The 17804-nt window shown below is 49.4% G+C and overlaps 1 protein-coding gene across 4 annotated transcripts in view; it reads right to left on the bottom strand.

Annotated features, from left to right (window-relative positions):
* Window positions 1–8537, bottom strand: part of Jdp2 (Jun dimerization protein 2) — a 41223-nt gene extending 32686 nt beyond the window's left edge. The window contains exon 1 of one of the 4 annotated variants that reach the window (XM_011244218.2): window positions 7966–8537. In XM_011244218.2, the coding sequence (XP_011242520.1) occupies window positions 7966–8263 (298 nt within the window). In that variant the 5' untranslated portion in view covers window positions 8264–8537. Of the gene's footprint in view, window positions 1–7060; window positions 7176–7578; window positions 7778–7965 lie in introns of those variants that run through there. The other 3 variants (NM_001205052.1, NM_030887.2, NM_001205053.1) reach the window with 3 other exon arrangements.
* Window positions 8538–17804: the final 9267 nt, after the last annotated feature.

Genomic DNA, 17804 nt, shown 5'->3' with positions numbered 1-17804 from the left:
CTTGTATGGAACATTCTAAAACAAAAACCATTCATGCATTCCAGTGCTGTGAGGGAAATAATTTCTCCTTTTCCCCACCAGTCTGCCCAAGCCCATAAAATCCACTCTTTACAGTCTTAGACATCAAGGTTGATGGGCAGTTGATGAACATGCATGTGTTCTATCCTTCCACACCCATCTGTCTTTCTGTAGAGGACACACAGATGAGGACAGGGGAGATGGACATCTGCTGGGCCAGACTTCTCGGCTGTCAGAGTTCAAGTACTCATAAGGCCATGATGTCTGGGGCTATCTATCCTCATCTGTAAGTGACCCTAGGGAGTGACCCACCCTGTCCCCATTCAATTTCTCATATCTAGAATGAAGACGAGGGTCCCTTGGGAAGCCATATAGTCATGAATACAAAGCCCAGTCTCCACTTCACTTCTGCTTCCTTACATGTTGGGCTTACTTATTTTTATTTTTCATTTTACTTGATGTGCAAAAAGTGTCTTGCCTGCATGTGTGTCTGTGCACTGTGTGGGCGTAGTGCCCTTGAAGGCCAGAAGAAAGTGTCAGATCCCTTGGGACTGGTTACTGACAATTGTGAGCTACCATGGAGATGCTAGGATTCAAACCCAGGTCCTCTGGAAGAGAAGCCAGTGCTCTTAATTGCTGAGACTCTCAAGTCCCTTGGGCTTGTTTCTTAAAAAACACAAGTGATTGGCACCTTCAAACTACAGACTCCAATGAATGTTACTTTAAGTCAGTGGTTCTCAACCTTCCAGTGGTCGACCCTTCAACACAGTTCATCATGCTCGACCAACCATAAAATCATCTTTGTTGCTGCTTCATAACCTGAATTTTGGTACTGTTATGAACTGTAATGTAAATACTGATTGGTATATGACCCTTGTGCAAGGGTTGTTTGACTCTGGAAGAGTCACGACCCACAGGTTAAGAACCACATAGATGGTGGGCTGGTCATTCTCCCCTTCCCCACATGGCCTCTGTCCATCAAATCATCTACACAGAGTCAAGCCTTTGTGTCCAGGTTGGTATTTGTACCCAGGCTCTTTTATCTGAGCTCCACTAATATACTCTCAACATTTGGTCCCTTGGCTCCCTGGGTACAACACACCTGCTCGTCCCACCCCCTGAGAACCCAATGTGCCCTGGGCCACCTCAGAAAAGGACCTGAGACGATACACATTGAACATGACAGTCTCAGAGATGAAGAAGGCCCTGAACTGGGCTAAACCACATCCTCGTTTTGCACAATGAGACTGAAGCTCAGAGACACTAAGTGATTTACCCAAGGTCACACAGCCAGATGAGGGCAGAATCAAGACTAGACTCTGGTCCCTAGTTTTAGGACCCTGACTCTTATCATTTCCCCTCAGGGGGTTCAGGAGGTGTTAACACCTTCAGTAGAAGGCAGTGTCTCCTAGTGACAAACATACATGTAGGAGTCAGTCTAGGGCACTCTGTGTCTTATGGAGACCCAATTCTAAGTAGTTCCCCCTAATAGCTCCAAAGCAGCTTGAGTAGGAGGAGCCCATGTAAAACAGTTCTGAGGCCTCTCCTACACCCTAGGCCCAAGATGGCATCCAGCAAGACTGTGGTGTTCAGAAGGTAGAGTTGGAGGAGTCATGAGGAACCCCCACTCCCTAGGCAGGCTGCCATCTCCCTAAAAGAACAGGGAAGGGGCAGATACCAAGTCCTCCTTCTTTATGGCAACGCTAGACCAGTGCTCAGCTATTCTACCACCTGGTAACAGGCCGTGGCTGCTTGTTACAGGCAACCCCCTGCCTAACTATCATTTCTGGCAGCCAAAGAACAATGAAGAAAGCCTTGTAGAATGAGTGAATATGTAGATAGATGAACAACAGCAAACTCATAGCAACGGGCTTTAGTATTTAGGGGATAGAATCTTCCAGGTTCTCTGTCAAGCTATAGTTTCCCCTCCAGGCCATTCAGTCCAACCGAAGAGCCCAAGAGAGAGAAAGTCCCAAGGGCTTTGATGCTCTCTTGCCTCAGCCATCCCTTCGAGACGGAAGCCAGACTTCATTCTGTTCCAGGAACAGCAGGCTCTGTTTGCAGCTTCTGTTTATGTTCATACAGATGATATACATGAGACACTAACAAAAGCTCGCAACGAATAATGACTTCTCTGCTACTGAAGAACCCCCCCCCCCCAGGAAGAGCTGTCCCCCAAATTCTTGTCATTCCCCTATGAATCCATCCCAAAGACAAGTTTTGGTCAAGAGATCCACGCACCAGGCTTTCTTTGTAGAAGCAAAAAGGAGTCTCTCCTCCCCCTACTTGGAAGCCCCTAACTGCTCAGAGGCAAACCACAAAGTCCTTAATACATGCCATTCCTGGGAGACAGCCGCAGCTGACATTCACCAGGGAGAAGTCATCCCAGCTGTCTGGGGAGGCAAGGGGGGAGGGAGGAGGGCCAAGACAAGGCGGCAAAATGGAAACCTATTAACTGCAAAGCCACCGGTTTGCTATCTAAGGCTAAAGGGCAGCTTTGGTGTTTTAGAATACAAGTCAGTTCCACGTGATTTAGGAAATCTATAAGAGCAAAAGGGACTGGAGATGGAACTCTACAGTGAGGAGGAACTTCCTGCTTCAAGGAAGACACAGGAAAGATGACATGAGGCCAAGTCACCCTCCACGATGCTTGTTCCAGACGGAAGCGATTTAGAGAGAGAGAGAAGTACACACTGGGTGCTGAGGAAGACCTGCCATTTCCTTCCCTTCGGGGCCTAGGAGGTCTGCAGTACAGACAGACACCCTCCATGTCTTTATGAGTAGCTAGGATCATCCCAATACTGCCAAAGTGACTTTGGTGATTTGGGAAATTGTTTGGGTAAATTGGAAGTGAGCCAAGGAAAGAAAGAAAGCCAGGTACATATCAAGGTACCCCGCCCCCACTACTCTGTATGCAAAACCAAAATAATTTTTAAAAGAACAGAAAACAAAAAAACAAAAAAACAAAAAACAAAGCAAAAAAGAAAACCTGGGAGATCGGAAAGCCCAGTATGAAGAAGACTTTTAGAAAAGGCTCAGAAAGTCCCAGGGACCCTCCTGCGATGTGTGGAGTAAGTTAACAGGAGAGAAGGCACAGCGCCCTGAAAGCTAGCTTGAAGAAAACGGGCCAGATGGGCTCAAGGACAAAGACGTGGAGGAAGTATCTAGTATTTATATGTCTGTGCTGACTTCCTCGGGGACTTGGAAGAACACAGTTGGGTGCTGCGTTGGATGTGCAGAATAAAAAGCCACAAAGCTTTTCCAGGCCAAAAATACCCAGTGCAGAGACGAACACAAAGAATTCTTCCACTCGAGAGAATAAAGGTGGTGGTGATTTACTCATTCCCCGCCCCTGGTCTCATTTATCATATGGGGAGCATTTATCATATGGCTCATTTATCATATGGGAAGCAATACAACACCCCACGTCTTTCTGTATGCCTGTAGGTCGCGGTCTTACTTTGGCAAGCTACATTCGTAAAGGTCTCCCCTTAAACACCAGCATCTTCATCCAGAATAACAAAAACACTTAAAAAGATGACAGGAGAGGACCCCAGGACCTAACTTCTAGAACATCAGAAGAAAATGTGAACTCCCGGGGCCCCGAAGACAGGGCTCTCCAGATAAGCAGGCAGCCTGGACCGGCATAGAGGATGGTGTGCAAATGGTGTGCAAGATGACTTCAGGTCTGAGACAGAGCAGGCAATGAGTGAGGGTGCCTAGAATCCCAGGAGCAAGAGTGGAACCAAAGCCACCAGCAGGGAGCAATGACCCAGAATCAGGAAGACTTGGGAGCTGGATTCTGGAAGATTCCCAGGAGGGAGGAGATGTAGCACAGGACCCCACGGAAGGGGAACAGAAGGTGGCAAGCCAGAGACCCGCAGAGTGCAGGACCAAAAGTTAGGAATCTCAGAGGGAGTTAGACATGGAGGGGTTAGGGAATTTGGTCAAAGTCACACAGCTAGCAAGTGACACCGAGCTGTTCCTTGGAGCCACAAAATCAGGCGGTCATTTACTTCCTGTGATCTGAACAGCACTGCCAAACAGCCTCTGAAACCAAAGCGACCCAGAGGGCGAGGAGCAAAGAGTAGAGAAAGCGCCTGAATGACAGCCACCCAAACCACAAATGCCGCTCTTGCAAGGCTGCCCTGAACTCTACAGGCAGGCGAGCGGGAGTCAATGGAGCCGGATGGCTGAGTGTGAAACTTTGCTCTCTGTGTGACCCAAGACAGTTCTATGACCTCTCTTATGTATCACTTTCGCCACTATAAAGTGGCAGTGACATCATCTGCCTTGTAAGGCCGTAGAGAAAATCAAAGTACTTAGCTCTTGCAAAGAACGTGGAACAACCTTTCACTTGATGAGCAGGGAAGTCAGGGTAGCGGTCTTCCTTCCTGCGGACATGCCAGGACTAGATGACCCCTCAAGACAACCTCTAGATCACTTCTATCTAACAATGGTCTCCCTTTCCCTAGTCACAAACAGTCTCCTCTTAGGGCTCCCTGCTCTCCCTCTTCCCAAGAACGCAGAGCCATAGCATATGTTGACAGTAAACTACAGGAATAGAAAGGAAAGGTGCTGAGTCACGACTGGCTACCACAGGACAGAAAGGAAGCCTGGCACCTGCAGCTTCCTCTGTTTCTCCTTAAGTGTCCTGAAACTTGCAGGCCAGACTACAGCGGCACAGGCTATTAGCCACGGGCACCACTGACTGGCTAGGGCTCTGGCCCTGATCAAAAAAAACAGAGTGCCAGTATCTTTTACCTCTTTGGCTGGTCATTAGGGGTTACTCCCTGGGTAGTCATGAGAAGATGGAGAGAGGCAGCTGGGGTCAGGAGAAGCCACAGCAAGCTGGCAGGAATGGTCTCTCAGAGCACTCCCAGCCATGGAAGAAGCCACAACTATTTCCCAACAGACTCTAGGTCTTCCCTGGAGACCAGAAAGATGTCTTCTACAGAGCTCTGCCTGCAAATACAGCTCTATCCTCTGCTAGAGGCTTAATAAATGACACCAAATCATTTCTGCCAGAACCCAGAGAGTTTTATTGGGAACCAAGAGGACCTACTTCTCTATCTGTCCTCTCCTGCCTTCCCTCAGCAGGGACAATGCAGGGTATAGACACCATGGTGTATGGTGGCTTTGGTCTATGAGAAAAGAGGCACTGGCTAGCCAAGTTCTGGAAGTGAAGCCCTACCACTAAACCCCATGGACTATATCCAGCAATCAGACTTAATGGTGGGCTCTAGCCAGGCCTCCCACCACCAGTGAGCGCAAAGAAAGACTAGAAATTCCAAGCCTAGGTCACTGAGACACTTGTCTCTGCTGAGTCTCGACAAACCACACACACACAGAGGCACACACGAACACACATACACAGGCACACTGAGCTTGGCAGCCCCTGAGCTCAGAGAGCTGGTAACACAAGCCATGAAGCTGACTGCCAAGACAAGCAACAGAAAGAGCCAGGCCCAGTTTCATTGGCCACCATACGTTGCATATGGCCCGGGACGCAGCCAAAAGAGTGTTCTCACCCTCCTCAAAGGCATAGGAGACCCTCTGTTTTCAAACACACCTCCACAGAGCCTTAATTAAAGGAAAATGGAAAAAAATAGCATGCCTGTTGCTCTCCCCCTGCCTGCAGGGGTATTCGCACACAAACCCCTGCACGGTTACTCCTTTTCTCTTCTTCCCACTTTGGGTCTCAAACATAACTCATTCCCGTGGAAAGAAAGTCTGCGTTCTGCTGAAGAAAAGAATAAGAGTTATCCCCAGCCCTGGAGGGTTAGAGGGACCAGGGAGAGTTAGTGCTGAATGGATACAAGGCAGGCCAGCCTAGCGTCTGTGCTCTAGGGTTTGTGCTGGCTTCTTCCTTTCCAGTGTGTGTGTGTGTGGGGGGTGGGGGGGATAATTAGGAAGAGGGAGCGAGGGAGATGGGATGAGGAAGCAGGGCTATGAATTGTAATACCAGTTGTACCTCCATAACAAACCGAGGCCCAGGAGGCCCAGTTCTGCAAGCTGAAAGAGTGGGAAAGGATATCTTGTCAACAGGTGGGAAAGATAAACAGACCAGGAAGACAGGGGAGTTCCCTGGTAGTGCAAAAGGCGTCAGTGGATGAGTAAGGGACACATGTACCGAAGCTTTTCCTAAGTGACACCGTCACCATGATAGACCTGTCTCCTTGGAGATTACTGTAACCAATTTATTGACAAAAGGTTCAGAGGCCATCTCCCCCCAGTCCTTCCTGCAACCTTTCAAACCACCCAGCACCCAGCTCTTCAGGAAGATTCTAGAGCTCCTCTGAACTGAAGCCAACGTGGAAGGGAAACAGAGGAGTCTTTGAGAAATCCATCCTCCCTACTACTTTAGGCAAAGTGAAACCTCTGGCGCCTTAGAGGCAGGAGAATAGTTGTTTCTATCCCCGGACCTCAGGTTTCTGTAAAGAACCCTGCTCACACCTGATCCCCGGTTAAACTCTTCCCTAGAAACCTGCACGGGAAGATAAGCCCGCCATCCAAGCTGAAGCCAGCCAGATTTGCTGAAAAGCAGGGAAAGCAAGAGGGGGTGATTTTTAAACCCTGGAGGGTGGGGGAGACTTGGGGGTGAGGTCGAGGGACGAGGAAGACAGTTGCTAACAGCCTTTGGGACAGGCAGGTACCCAGCTGTGGTACAGAGCCTGTTTCCCATGCTGCCTGAATTAAGATCCTGGGTAGAGTGGCCCAAGATTTAACAATACACAGACCTGTGCCACAGTCCCCTGGAAGGTGCCACTCCAACACATAAGGGCTGGACAATCTTCTAGGGGGAGCTGACTCAAATAGTCGATTGATTCCCCTCTTGCACCCGCCTCTCCACCTCTATCCCCAAATGGCCCATCCATTTCTGCAAATGAGTCAAGGCATCCCAGGCCTGCCAGCTCCTCCAGATACCCAGGCAAAGCCTGTTTCTGCCGCTCCAAGGGTCCAGGAAGCCTAGCCTTCTTGGATAAGAGGGGAGGAAGAGTGCCTTCTAAACTGGGCAGGTTACCTAAAGAAGCCTGCTTACCTTCTTATATAACCTGATGTGCCTGACGGGATCCCAAGGGAACTGGGGACTGCCCCGTGGTTCCCTCCTAACCCAGCCAGAGCCCGCCGCAGCAATGCTCTTAAGCGAAGGAAGCCCTGTTGGTTAGATGCCTTTCTCAATACCCTCCCCTCCAGGTCTTGCAAAGAGAGCTACGGAAGAGGCTGAGGCGCGACCTGTCAGCAGGTCTGGGGCGTGCATGCCCCCTTGAGTCCCCCGCAGTCCCCGGCACAGTTTTCTCCCGCTCACCCCGCCCTCTCCTCCGTCTGTGCACAGCCTCCCAGCAAGAGCACTGGGGAAGGAAAGCAAGGAGGGAGCGCCCCGCTGTCCCGGCCACAGACAGGACTGTCCTGCCCAGCCGGGGAACCACCGGTGGGCAGCGGCTGCAGCCATCCGATAGAGTATTCCGGCCCTGGGGTGGCGGGAGCCCCAGCGGTAGCTACTCCGGGGGAGGCCACCCCAGGTGCCCGCAGCCCCGCCTCCCCCCTCCGTGAACCCACCGTGCAGAAGCCGCTGGCGGAGGCGGCGGCCCCGGGCCCAGAACCCTGCTGCAGGCGCGGTGCCCACTCCGCGCTGCTGCCGCCCGCTGCCCAGGCCCGTCCCGGCCCGGGAGCCGCCGCGGCGCCAGCCCCGCCGCCGCCGCTGCAGCGTCCGCTGCCGCCAGCGCCCCCCGTCGCGGCCGCCGAGTGTCCCTCCCGCAGGCTGTGGCGGGCGGCGGGACGGGTTGCATCAGCCCCGGCTATATAGCGGGCCCTGAGTGGCGGGGAGGGGTCGGGAATGCGGAACCGGCCGAGCTGCCAGCTCCACACGTCAGAGGGGGACGGAGAGGAAGAGAAGGAGGGGACGGGGAGGAGGGGGTGTGGATCGCCCGCTTCACACCCACTGACCTTCACCTCCCCCGCCGCCGGCGCCCTCCTCCCGCCGATGCTCGCGCTCCTCCGCCTGCGGGGCCGGCCCGGGCCCCGCCGCGCTGGTCCCGGCAGCATTGCGGTCCGGCGGCGCGCCCCGCCCGCGGCTCCCGAGAGCGCGAGGCAGCAGGACACGGCGAGCGGTTATGTAAGCGCATCCCCTGCTCGGCCTTGCGGCCGCCACCCCCAAAATGCTACACAGCCCGGGAGGCAGCGACGCGAAGGCGGCGGCCGGATGAGCAGAGAACCCCTTCCAGCTCAGCCCACGCCGAACCATCCTCCTCCGTCCGGTGCGCTCTCCCCCAAATCCAGAGCGAGGGTTCCGCGCAGTGGTGTCTTCGGACGCTGCAGGATCTCGCAAGCTTGTTTTGTTTTTCCGCGGAGGAGCATGGGCGGGGGTTTAAGGCGTTTGGAAGCCTTAATCCCTACCCACTGTCCACCAAAGCGTCCTGACGTCCTGAAGCCATGCGGTGAATGAACGAGCTCCTGAAGTGGAACTGCACCCTGAGGCCACCGTTGTTGTCAGTGGCTGGCCCAGTTTGAGCCAGGGCTCTTTGCCCAACTCCAGCAGGCTTTTGCCTCCCTTTGACAGGACGCAGCAGTGAGCCTACCTGACTTCTGCCAAACCTCCAAAGGCCTTCTTCCTCAAGGACTCCAGGGCCAGCTTCCGTGCTCTCTTCCCACCCTGCTACAGAAGTAGATAGTAAAGAACACTCTAGATAAAATATGACAGTCCCTCAAAGGCGGATTGTCTCAGGCAGAAATGCGTGTGGCATCTGAGAACTATTTGCACACACACATAGACACACACAGGTCTCCATACCCTTGGGGGGGGGGGCAGACCCCCGCCCTCTTTCCTCTTAAATCAGAAAGGAGTGGCAATGTTGACACTCAGTGACCTTCGGCCTCCTTCTCAGAGAGACAGCAGGTCATCACCCATAGAAGAAAGGAAGTGAAAGAAAAAGTTCAAGTCTTCATAGAGTACAAATGCTGAGATCGAAAGACCAACAGGGAGGGAAGGAAGTCCACGCGCCAAGCCGGACAAGCAGGTCTCCACGTGCGTGCCTGCCTGCAGGGAGGAATCGGTCTCCATTTTACCCGTAAGTCTTCCTGCAGGGGGGAACAGGTGAATGGAAAGAAACAGACCAAGCCCTAATGACATCACTGTCCATCTTCCCCGCCACCATCAGCCCACTTCCCTCACAACACTGATGAAAGGAAAAAAAAGAAAGACTCCAAAGGAACACACGCCACAAACTCCGTGGTAATGTGAATCACTCCTGTAGGACATGATTCTCCATCCCAGAAAAGCCAGCAGCACCTTTACAACACACAGAGATCAAAGCTGGAGACTGGGGAACTGGCTCACATGATGCTTCTCCCCTAAGATGAGGATCTGATGTTTATGGGAAAGAAAACAGGGAACAGGTGGAGCATTAAACCTCTGTGTGTCCTCTGGTGGGACTTTGAAAACGCTAAACTCATCTCTGTGCAGGGCCTAATAATTGAAAATGTGTCCTTAAAGCTGCTCTTCTCCAAGGCCTACTTTGGATCATGGCTAGGTGACAGGTGTCCTTCTGGGTCACTACTTCCTCCACAAAATAAATATGCTACAGGAAAGGCATTGGCGTGGGGGCACTAAGGGGTCTTTATTCCCTTTCATCTCCCCAATATCTATTAGGCTCCCCCATTTTGATATAGTTGTTACCCAGTTTTATATTGGATACTATACAAATACAGCTCAGACCTCCCTCCTAGCCACACCGTTTCCTACCAGACCTCTCTGTGTAGTCATTGTTTCTGGGCAAGGCTGGAGGGAAGGCCACAACTGGCTCCTTTGGGCGAACATGCAATCTCCTGATGCAACTGATCTACCTTAGGCTTTTAGGGAAACAGTGGTCTAGGCTAAGGCAGTCTGAATTAGGTGTCTTGTCTCTTGCAACTAAATAAAACAAACAAACAAACAAGTTTCCAATAAGATGCACATCCATGGGCCATCGGGCTGATTCAGAGATAACCACAGACCCCAGATAAAGTGGAGGAAACTAGGAGTTCTCTGGATTGGCCAGGGAGAGAGGCTACCAGAAGCTGACCTGAAACTGGAAGATGCCACCTGAGCAAAGATGTTTACTGATAATAATATTAATGCAAATAAAAATAGAGAGAAATCAAGACACCAATGGAATAATGGTGACACAGTCCCTGAATCTAGCCAGGCCGGTTATATCCTCCTTACCTCGAGAGAATTCATCTAAAGGAATCTGTCAACTGGCTTGTCTGCAGTAACCTGGGTTTCGATGTCCTATTATTTCCTAGCAAGTAAAGTCCTCCTCAATGGAGTGGGTGTTGGGGTGAAGATAAAGCCTAGTTAGTAGAGGGCTTCCTAACACACAAAGTCCCAGCACCAGCACACACTTGGCATTGTGAAGTGCATCTATAAGGTCAGTGTTTTAGTGGTATGGGCAGGAGGATCTGGAGTTCAAGGTCATCCTCCATCACTGCCTTAGTTTGGGTTCTAACTGCTTTAAGGCAATACCACAGAGAAGGCAACTCTTATTACAAAAGCAAATATTTCATTGGGGCTGTCTTAGGGTTTCAGAGGTTCAGTTCGTTATCATCATGGCAGCATGCAAGCAGACATGGGATTGGAGGAGCTGAGAGATCTATCTCTTCATCTGAAGGCAGCCAGGAGGAGACTGGATTCCACACTGGGCAGAGCTTGAGCATAGGAGACCTCAGAGCCTGCCCCTACATTGCCAAACTTCCCCCAACAAGGCCACACCTACTCCAACAAGGCCACACCTCCTAATAGTGCCAGTCCCCATGCATGGGTCAAGCCTTCAAACACAAGAGTCTCTGGGGACCAAACCTATTCCAACCACCACAGCCACATAGTGAGTTTTAGGCCAGCCTGGTATACGTGAGGCTCTAGCTAAGTAGATAAACATACATTAGCTGTTATCTCTTATTTGGATTATCCCGTTTTAAAAGTTAATGGACATTAATGAGTCCCAAGCTCTTTGCAGAGGGAAAGGTGGATTGATGTGGTAAAGCAATTCCCCAGAACTGTCCCTCCAACGTGAAAAGAGGAAGCAACAGTTCTGACTAATCAACCAGTTGGCTCATCTTTACACTCAGTATTTACCGATACATCTGTCATATGCCTGTAACCTGTGACGTGCACAAAGATGCGGTCCCACCTCCCATCTAGTTAGGAAGAATGAATTAAAAGCCAGTAATGAGCAGCAAGGTCAACGGTAGCTGAGAGGAGAGTCCCTGACAGGAACCGTAGGCACTGTGAGAGTCCAGGCAGGATCCCTGCTTCAGTCTCCATTCAAACTGCGCCCACCAAAATTACAATCCGCTGATGCTTCTTCACATAGGATGGAGTTACACCGTGGCAAACCCACCATGAGCTGAAGATTCCGTAAGTCAAAGATGCACTTAATCCATCTGGTTTTACAAAACACCAGGGCTTGGCCCAGTCTACCCTCAGCTTTGCTCAAAACACATATTTTGGTCTACACCCGGGCAAAGAGTTCTAACACAAACGTATTCCACGTGTTCATACTTCATGCAATTTATCAACGGCTGGACTGAAGGGGACAAACAGAGTGGTTTTTATGAAGGCGTGTTAACACCACCATAAAGCTGAAAGACGGTGTATGAAATCCCTGTACGTCAGAGGTCCTGTGTAGCCATATCTGAGCGTCTGCATCGGCCTTTATTACTGTTTCTCCTTGCTGTGATAAATATCTGTCAGGCAGGAAAGGGTTACTATGCCTCATGGCTCAGGGGATGGCATTCATCTTGGTGAGGGAGGCATGGTGGCTGCAGAGTCTGGGCACATCTGGGCACATCAGGAAGCAGAGAGGGGAGCCATGTTGTGTCTAGCTTGCTTTCTCCTGTTTTCATTTTTGTTTGGTCCAGAACCCTGGGCGTGGGATGGGGCTGCAGGCTGCTCACATCCTGGTGGGCATTGTTTTCTCAGTTAAAACTCCCTTGAGTTAATCCTATTCTTTCTGTTCCCCCTCTTCTTCTTCTGCCTCCCTTTTCTCATTCTCTTCTCTGTGTATCAAATATTTCACTCAACTCTGTATTTCTCCCTTCTCTTTAAAAGGCAAAACCAAACCCAGCTGGTGGCATGTGCCTTTAATCCCAACACTCAGAGACAGAGGCAGGTGGCTCTCTGTGAGTTCGAGGCCATCCTGGTCTACAGAGCAAGTTCCAGGACAGCCAGGGCTACACAGAGAAATCCTGTCTTGAAAAACCAAAACATTTAAAAAGCAAGCCAAGGCTGGAGAGATGGCTCGGCCATGAAAAGCTAAAGCTCACAAGGAAAAACTCAAAGCCAGGCAACTTGGGTGTATATCCAGGAGTGAAAGCAGGCTAGTTACATAAGTAGCAAGCATCTACCAATCCACCAACTTAACACACACACAAAAAAGGTTACTCCTCACCACTGTAGGACAAAACTTCTCCTGGGGAGATGCAATACACAGATCTTCCCACCCCAGATAGAGAAGCAGTGACAGACCAAAATAGATACCGTCAGAGTCCAACTTGGTAAACCATGAGTTTTATTGAGGTTACTCACAGGAGCAGAGATGACTCAAAGACAACTGCATCACTACAGCCCACCCCAGCATGGATGATGGGTGACAGCTCACAAAAGCTGGGAACCCGGAGTACATTGCACAGCCTGCAGGCAGCTTAGCAGGTTGCAGAGGGTTCTCTCCAGGCACTTAAGTTGGTCTAATCCTCTTCCAGGCAGCTCCACTGATTGCTTCTTCAAGGCAAGGTGGTCTCAGTTTTCTTTGCTGCTCTGTTCTGTTCTCCTCGGAGGGCTTGTATTTCTTACTTCTGGCAGGGAGGGGCCTAGTGAATCTGGTCAGTTTCAGGGACTTCCTGATGCTCCTTTGAGTTGTTTACCTTCCTGCTTAAAGAGCTTCCCTGCAGGATATAGTGTTTCCATCCGGGAGGGACCTGTTACACAACCCTCACACAAGACAACTATGGATCTAAGTGATTGCCCAGGGCAGCCATCCTACAAGTGAGGGCATGGTATTGTACCTTCATGTCAGCAAGGCCACCATAACTAAGAGAGGAGAGTAGACCAGGCAGCAGCAGCCCAGTCATCTCCTCTTGGAGACCATCACTTTAGCTTCATTTCTTTGGCCAAAGTAAGGTGATTCTTGATTTCAAAGTCTATAGAGAAGAGAACCAGACATTAGTGACCAAGTAATATCTACCACAGCATGCACACTCTTATGGCAAGGATGGGTTGAAACCACTAGGGACTGCTCCCTTGGCATGACACAGTTCCATCTGCTTTCAGTCATTTATACGACCTGCCTAGATTCTCAAGATGTTTGTTTTCGCAAACCTCAATATAAGTAAAGCTAATCTCAATATCCATCTATTGTATATCGCTAATGTTATGGAATTATGTTCATTCCCCCCTCCCCACCCTCCACCAGCTCACATTTTTATTTCTTGATCCTTAGCTGGTAGTGCTATCACGGGGCTAGCTGGAGGAAATGACTGGGGATGAGTCCTTGGGAGTGTGTTATCCCTGCCTACTTCCTGTCCCAATGTTTGCAGAGCTGTTGGGATGTGAACAGCCTTTCTCACACACTGTGTGAAACTCTGAAACCAGGGGCCAAAACAAATCTCTCCTCCCTCAAATTGTGTCTTTGAGGGACTGTGATTAGAGCAACCCCAGAATAACAAATTCAGGGTATGACCTGAGTAGTCCAGTTGCGGGAGTTCATGTCCCAAACTGTGGAGATCGGTTCAGGGATAGGTCCATGACCCAAATAGCCAGTCTTCCCTAAGATTTGATTAAGTGATACTAAGAAAGAGAGGTTTCCTTAAACTATCATTGTAGACATACAGATTGCAGCTATTGGTGGCCATTTTCCTATCACATGAAAAGAGTCTGACCCAGAAAGAAACTAGCATATAGAGGAAAAGAAAGTTCAGACAATTAAGAAGAGAACTAGCCACGAGTTCACCGTTTGAGTCACCGAGTCTAACGTGTCACGTGCACGTTCAGGATCAGCCTTCAGACACCGTAGTGATGAAATCAACCTCCTCTTCCTGTCTTGATAAGCATAGCTTGGGTCGGGTTTTTTTTTTTTTTTTTTTTTTTTTTTTTTGGCACTCACCACTAAAGAATGCTGAAGGATCTAGGCAGAAGATATCCAAAGTCAAGCTTTGAAAGGAATGCTGAATTGGCTCCATGGAACTTCATCGGCTTCTATTCCTGCTCGTCCATCAAATGCCACTCAACCCCTGATGTGAGACTAAATGCAGGACCGTTGGAACTGCTTTCTCATGGTGCACAGTTAAGTTAGTCATTTAAATAATTTAGTCAGACAACCTCATTTGAATATCTGCTAGGCGCTGACACCACCCTTATAAAAGAAGCAAAGTAAAAGAAAAAAAAAATATATCGTTTCTTCTGGCCCATAAAGAGTGACAGCCCAGAGACTGGGGCATGGCCAGATGGTAGAGTGCTTGGCTACCACACACAATGCCCTGGATTTGATTCCCAGCACCACAGAAACCACGTGTATTGGCCCGCCTATAGTCCTAACACTCAAGAGTTGGAGGCAGGACAACTAGGAACTCAAAGTTGGAGGTCAAGCTAGACACTGTCTAGGCTATAGAGACCCTGTCTCTAAATACATACATACATACATACATACATACATACATACATACATACATACATAAATACATAAATACATAAAACAAACAACAGAATACACACAAAAGCAAGCAAGCAAACAAACAACAACAAGAAAAAAACAGCCTCGAGGGTCCAGGAAGATAAGTATTATTTATAGCATTGAGGCAATAAATGACTCGGGCCCAAGGTAAAGGATTCCTGAAGGCAATAGTAAGATTGTAGGTAGATTCTTTAAACTCTGTCAGATCAAAAATGATGTTTCAGTCCTACTTTCAAGTCATAAGTTATCAGCAAACAATATTGACTAAATAAGTGAGTGAATAAACAGATTCCACTAGGACCCAGACGCAGAGCGTGTGGATCATGCAGCATGGAGCAAATAGGAAGAGACATGTAAGCTGGGGATGATGGCACCCATCTGCAATCCTGGCACCCACCAGGCTGAGGCAGGGCAAGGGTGAGTTCCAAATCAGCTGGGGATACAGGATGAGTTCCAGGTCAACATGGGCCACATAGTAAGACCTTGTCTCAAAAAGAAACAAGCAAAACAGAGAGAGGGAGGGAGGGAGGGAGGGAGGGAGGGAGGGAGGGAGGGGAGGGAGGAAGGGAGGGAGGAAGGAAGACAATTGAGTATAACAAGAAATAGGATCTGAGATGAGTCCGGGGCATTTGCTTAGATCTGTAGAGCACATTAAAATCTTAGAGATGTACCATGAAGAAATGTCAGGGTGTTTTTACAAGAGGGAGTCTAATAATGTTTCCACTTAGCCCCATACAATGATGCTTCTTGAGATACTAAAACTTCTCCCATTCTTCCTTCCTCCTTTATCCCTGCTTCCCATGCCAAGAAGGCGTTGCTGCAGACCAGCCAGACTTTAAGGTAAGAAGTCTGAACCTAGTACCAGACTTGATGGTTCATACCTGTAATCCTAGCTCTCATGCAATAGAGTCAAGAAGATAAGGAGTTCAAGGCCAGCCTTGGCTACTTACTGAGTTAGAAGACAAACTGGGCCACCTGAGATCCTTTTAAAAAAAAGAAAGAAAGAGAAAGGCGGAGAATAAGTCAGCTGGACCTGACTTTCCTCATTTGTAAAATGAGGGTCTAGAACCACATCAATATCTGCCATGTGCTAAAAGATAAATACATGTTGCTATTTTCATGAACACCATCATTATCTTAAATCCTTTTCTTTTGTTACTTGAAAAATACCCTGATAAAAGCAACTTTAGAGAGACAGAGTTTATATTGACTATAGAACAAGGGTACAGTCCATCACAGTGGGGAAGTCAAGGCAGCAGGAACTTGAAGCACCTGGTCACATTGCATCTGCAGTCAGGAAGAAGAAAGTAATGAATGCTGGTTCTTGGCTTCCTTTTTCCTTGTTACCCAGCCCAGCAGCTCAGCCTAGGGAGTGGTGCTGCCCACTGTGGGTGAGTCTTCTGACCTCAACCTAATCAAGACATTCTCCCACCGGCATATCAAAAGATCCATCTCCCAGGCAGTTCTAGATCTCATAGATTGACAACTGAGTTCGACCATTGAAATCATCATTCCCATTATACCCATTGATATGATGTGTCATCCAACAGAGACCCTGTTGCTATGTAGCCTTCTCAGATCCGTCAGGCTCGTGGTGACTCCTCCCTCTCCAGAGTTGAGAAGCTCTACCCCCCCCCCCCAATATCTGATGGTCTTCGATTTAAAACTGTTTCTTATTTCATATTCACCACCACCCTCATCTGCTCAGCCCTGATGTAGAGGTGAGGGGGGCGGGGGAGGGGAACAACAACAGGTTAAAAATTTAAAACTTCCAGAATGCCAAACACGTGCCAAACATCTGATTGGCACTTGACACACATTTAAATAAACAACGGGCAGGGCCTAGAAACAATTCCTTTTAAATCCCTGCAGAGGCAGAAACCAGCCTGGGTTCTGGCTTTTAACAATCTCCACCAGGCAGATAGAGAGCAGAGACAGAATTATCAGTCATACCTCACAGAGAGCAAAACCTAGCCCGTGAAAGCGAGGGAAAGGTGCTGTATTTCATCAAGGACAAAATTAGGGCCCACACCGATGACACAGATCTGGCTGAACAAAAGTTACAGTGGGACTAGTTCGCAGGTCTCCTTTTCTGCTGCAGGTCTTAAAACAACCATCAGCAGAAAAGTTATTTCAGTAAATGTTTATGGAAGGGAGGAAAGTCCCCCCAGGTTTTCTGCCATGAGGTGGCATTTCCTCTGACACTCATCAGCCCTGGTGTGGTGGAGAGAAGTGTTGGAAGGTGCGCAGGGGTAGTGACTGGACTAGTGTGTGGGCTCTGGTGGGGGAGGGGTGGGATTGCCACTTCTAGGAAGGCTCTTCCGCTCCAGGCAAGGGAGCCAGGTTTGACGCCTAAGTTTTCCTAAAGCACACATGGCCTGAAGTCAGCCAGTGTGTGCTGTTCCAGAGTAATACTCCTCCAGCTCAGTTGAGGGAGTCTCCACATTGGGGTCATGGATGGAAACGCACCCTCAGAGACAGGAGACGCTTCCCACCCATGTGACCAGGACAATCTGCTGTCATCTTCTGACAGTGGGGCTGAAATTAATGCCCTCCTGTAAGAGGACCTCTCTGGCTGGCCTCAAGGATCTCACACATGAGAGGCCCCAACCCCATTTGGGAGGCCAGGGGACAACAGCCTCTTTGGTACCCCAGGCTGGGTCTCAGGCTCCTTTTCAGGTTTCACGACCACACAGTTCCTCTGCCCTTCCACCTGGCGCCTCTTGCCAGCCTTCCTCTATCTCTTAAACACCCCTTCTTAATCCTCCTCTTCTTCCTTTTAAAAACCTGCCTTTCCTTTTCAATACTTCCCCAAATGTGGGCTTGTTGTTTTGTGCTTGCCCCTTTAAGCTTTCCCCCTGAGAGTTCTGAGTGGGGGCAGGTTTCAGACTGCAGGCTCCATCCAGTTTCACTCATCCCTTCATCCAGTGGTCATTCATTCTGCAAATATTTGCTTAGGTGCAAGGTCATTCTTGTTGGAAATCGACGAAGGAGGCCAGTCCAGTTCTTAGGGGAATGAATAATTAGCCAATTAACTAAACAATTACAAGAGCGAATGGGAGAATTAAGAAGTGTCACAAG

Source organism: Mus musculus, chromosome 12 (assembly GCF_000001635.26).
Source record: "Mus musculus strain C57BL/6J chromosome 12, GRCm38.p6 C57BL/6J".
In the NCBI taxonomy this organism is placed as follows: Eukaryota; Metazoa; Chordata; class Mammalia; order Rodentia; family Muridae; genus Mus; species Mus musculus.
This window is presented reverse-complemented; position numbering and strand designations above follow the sequence as displayed.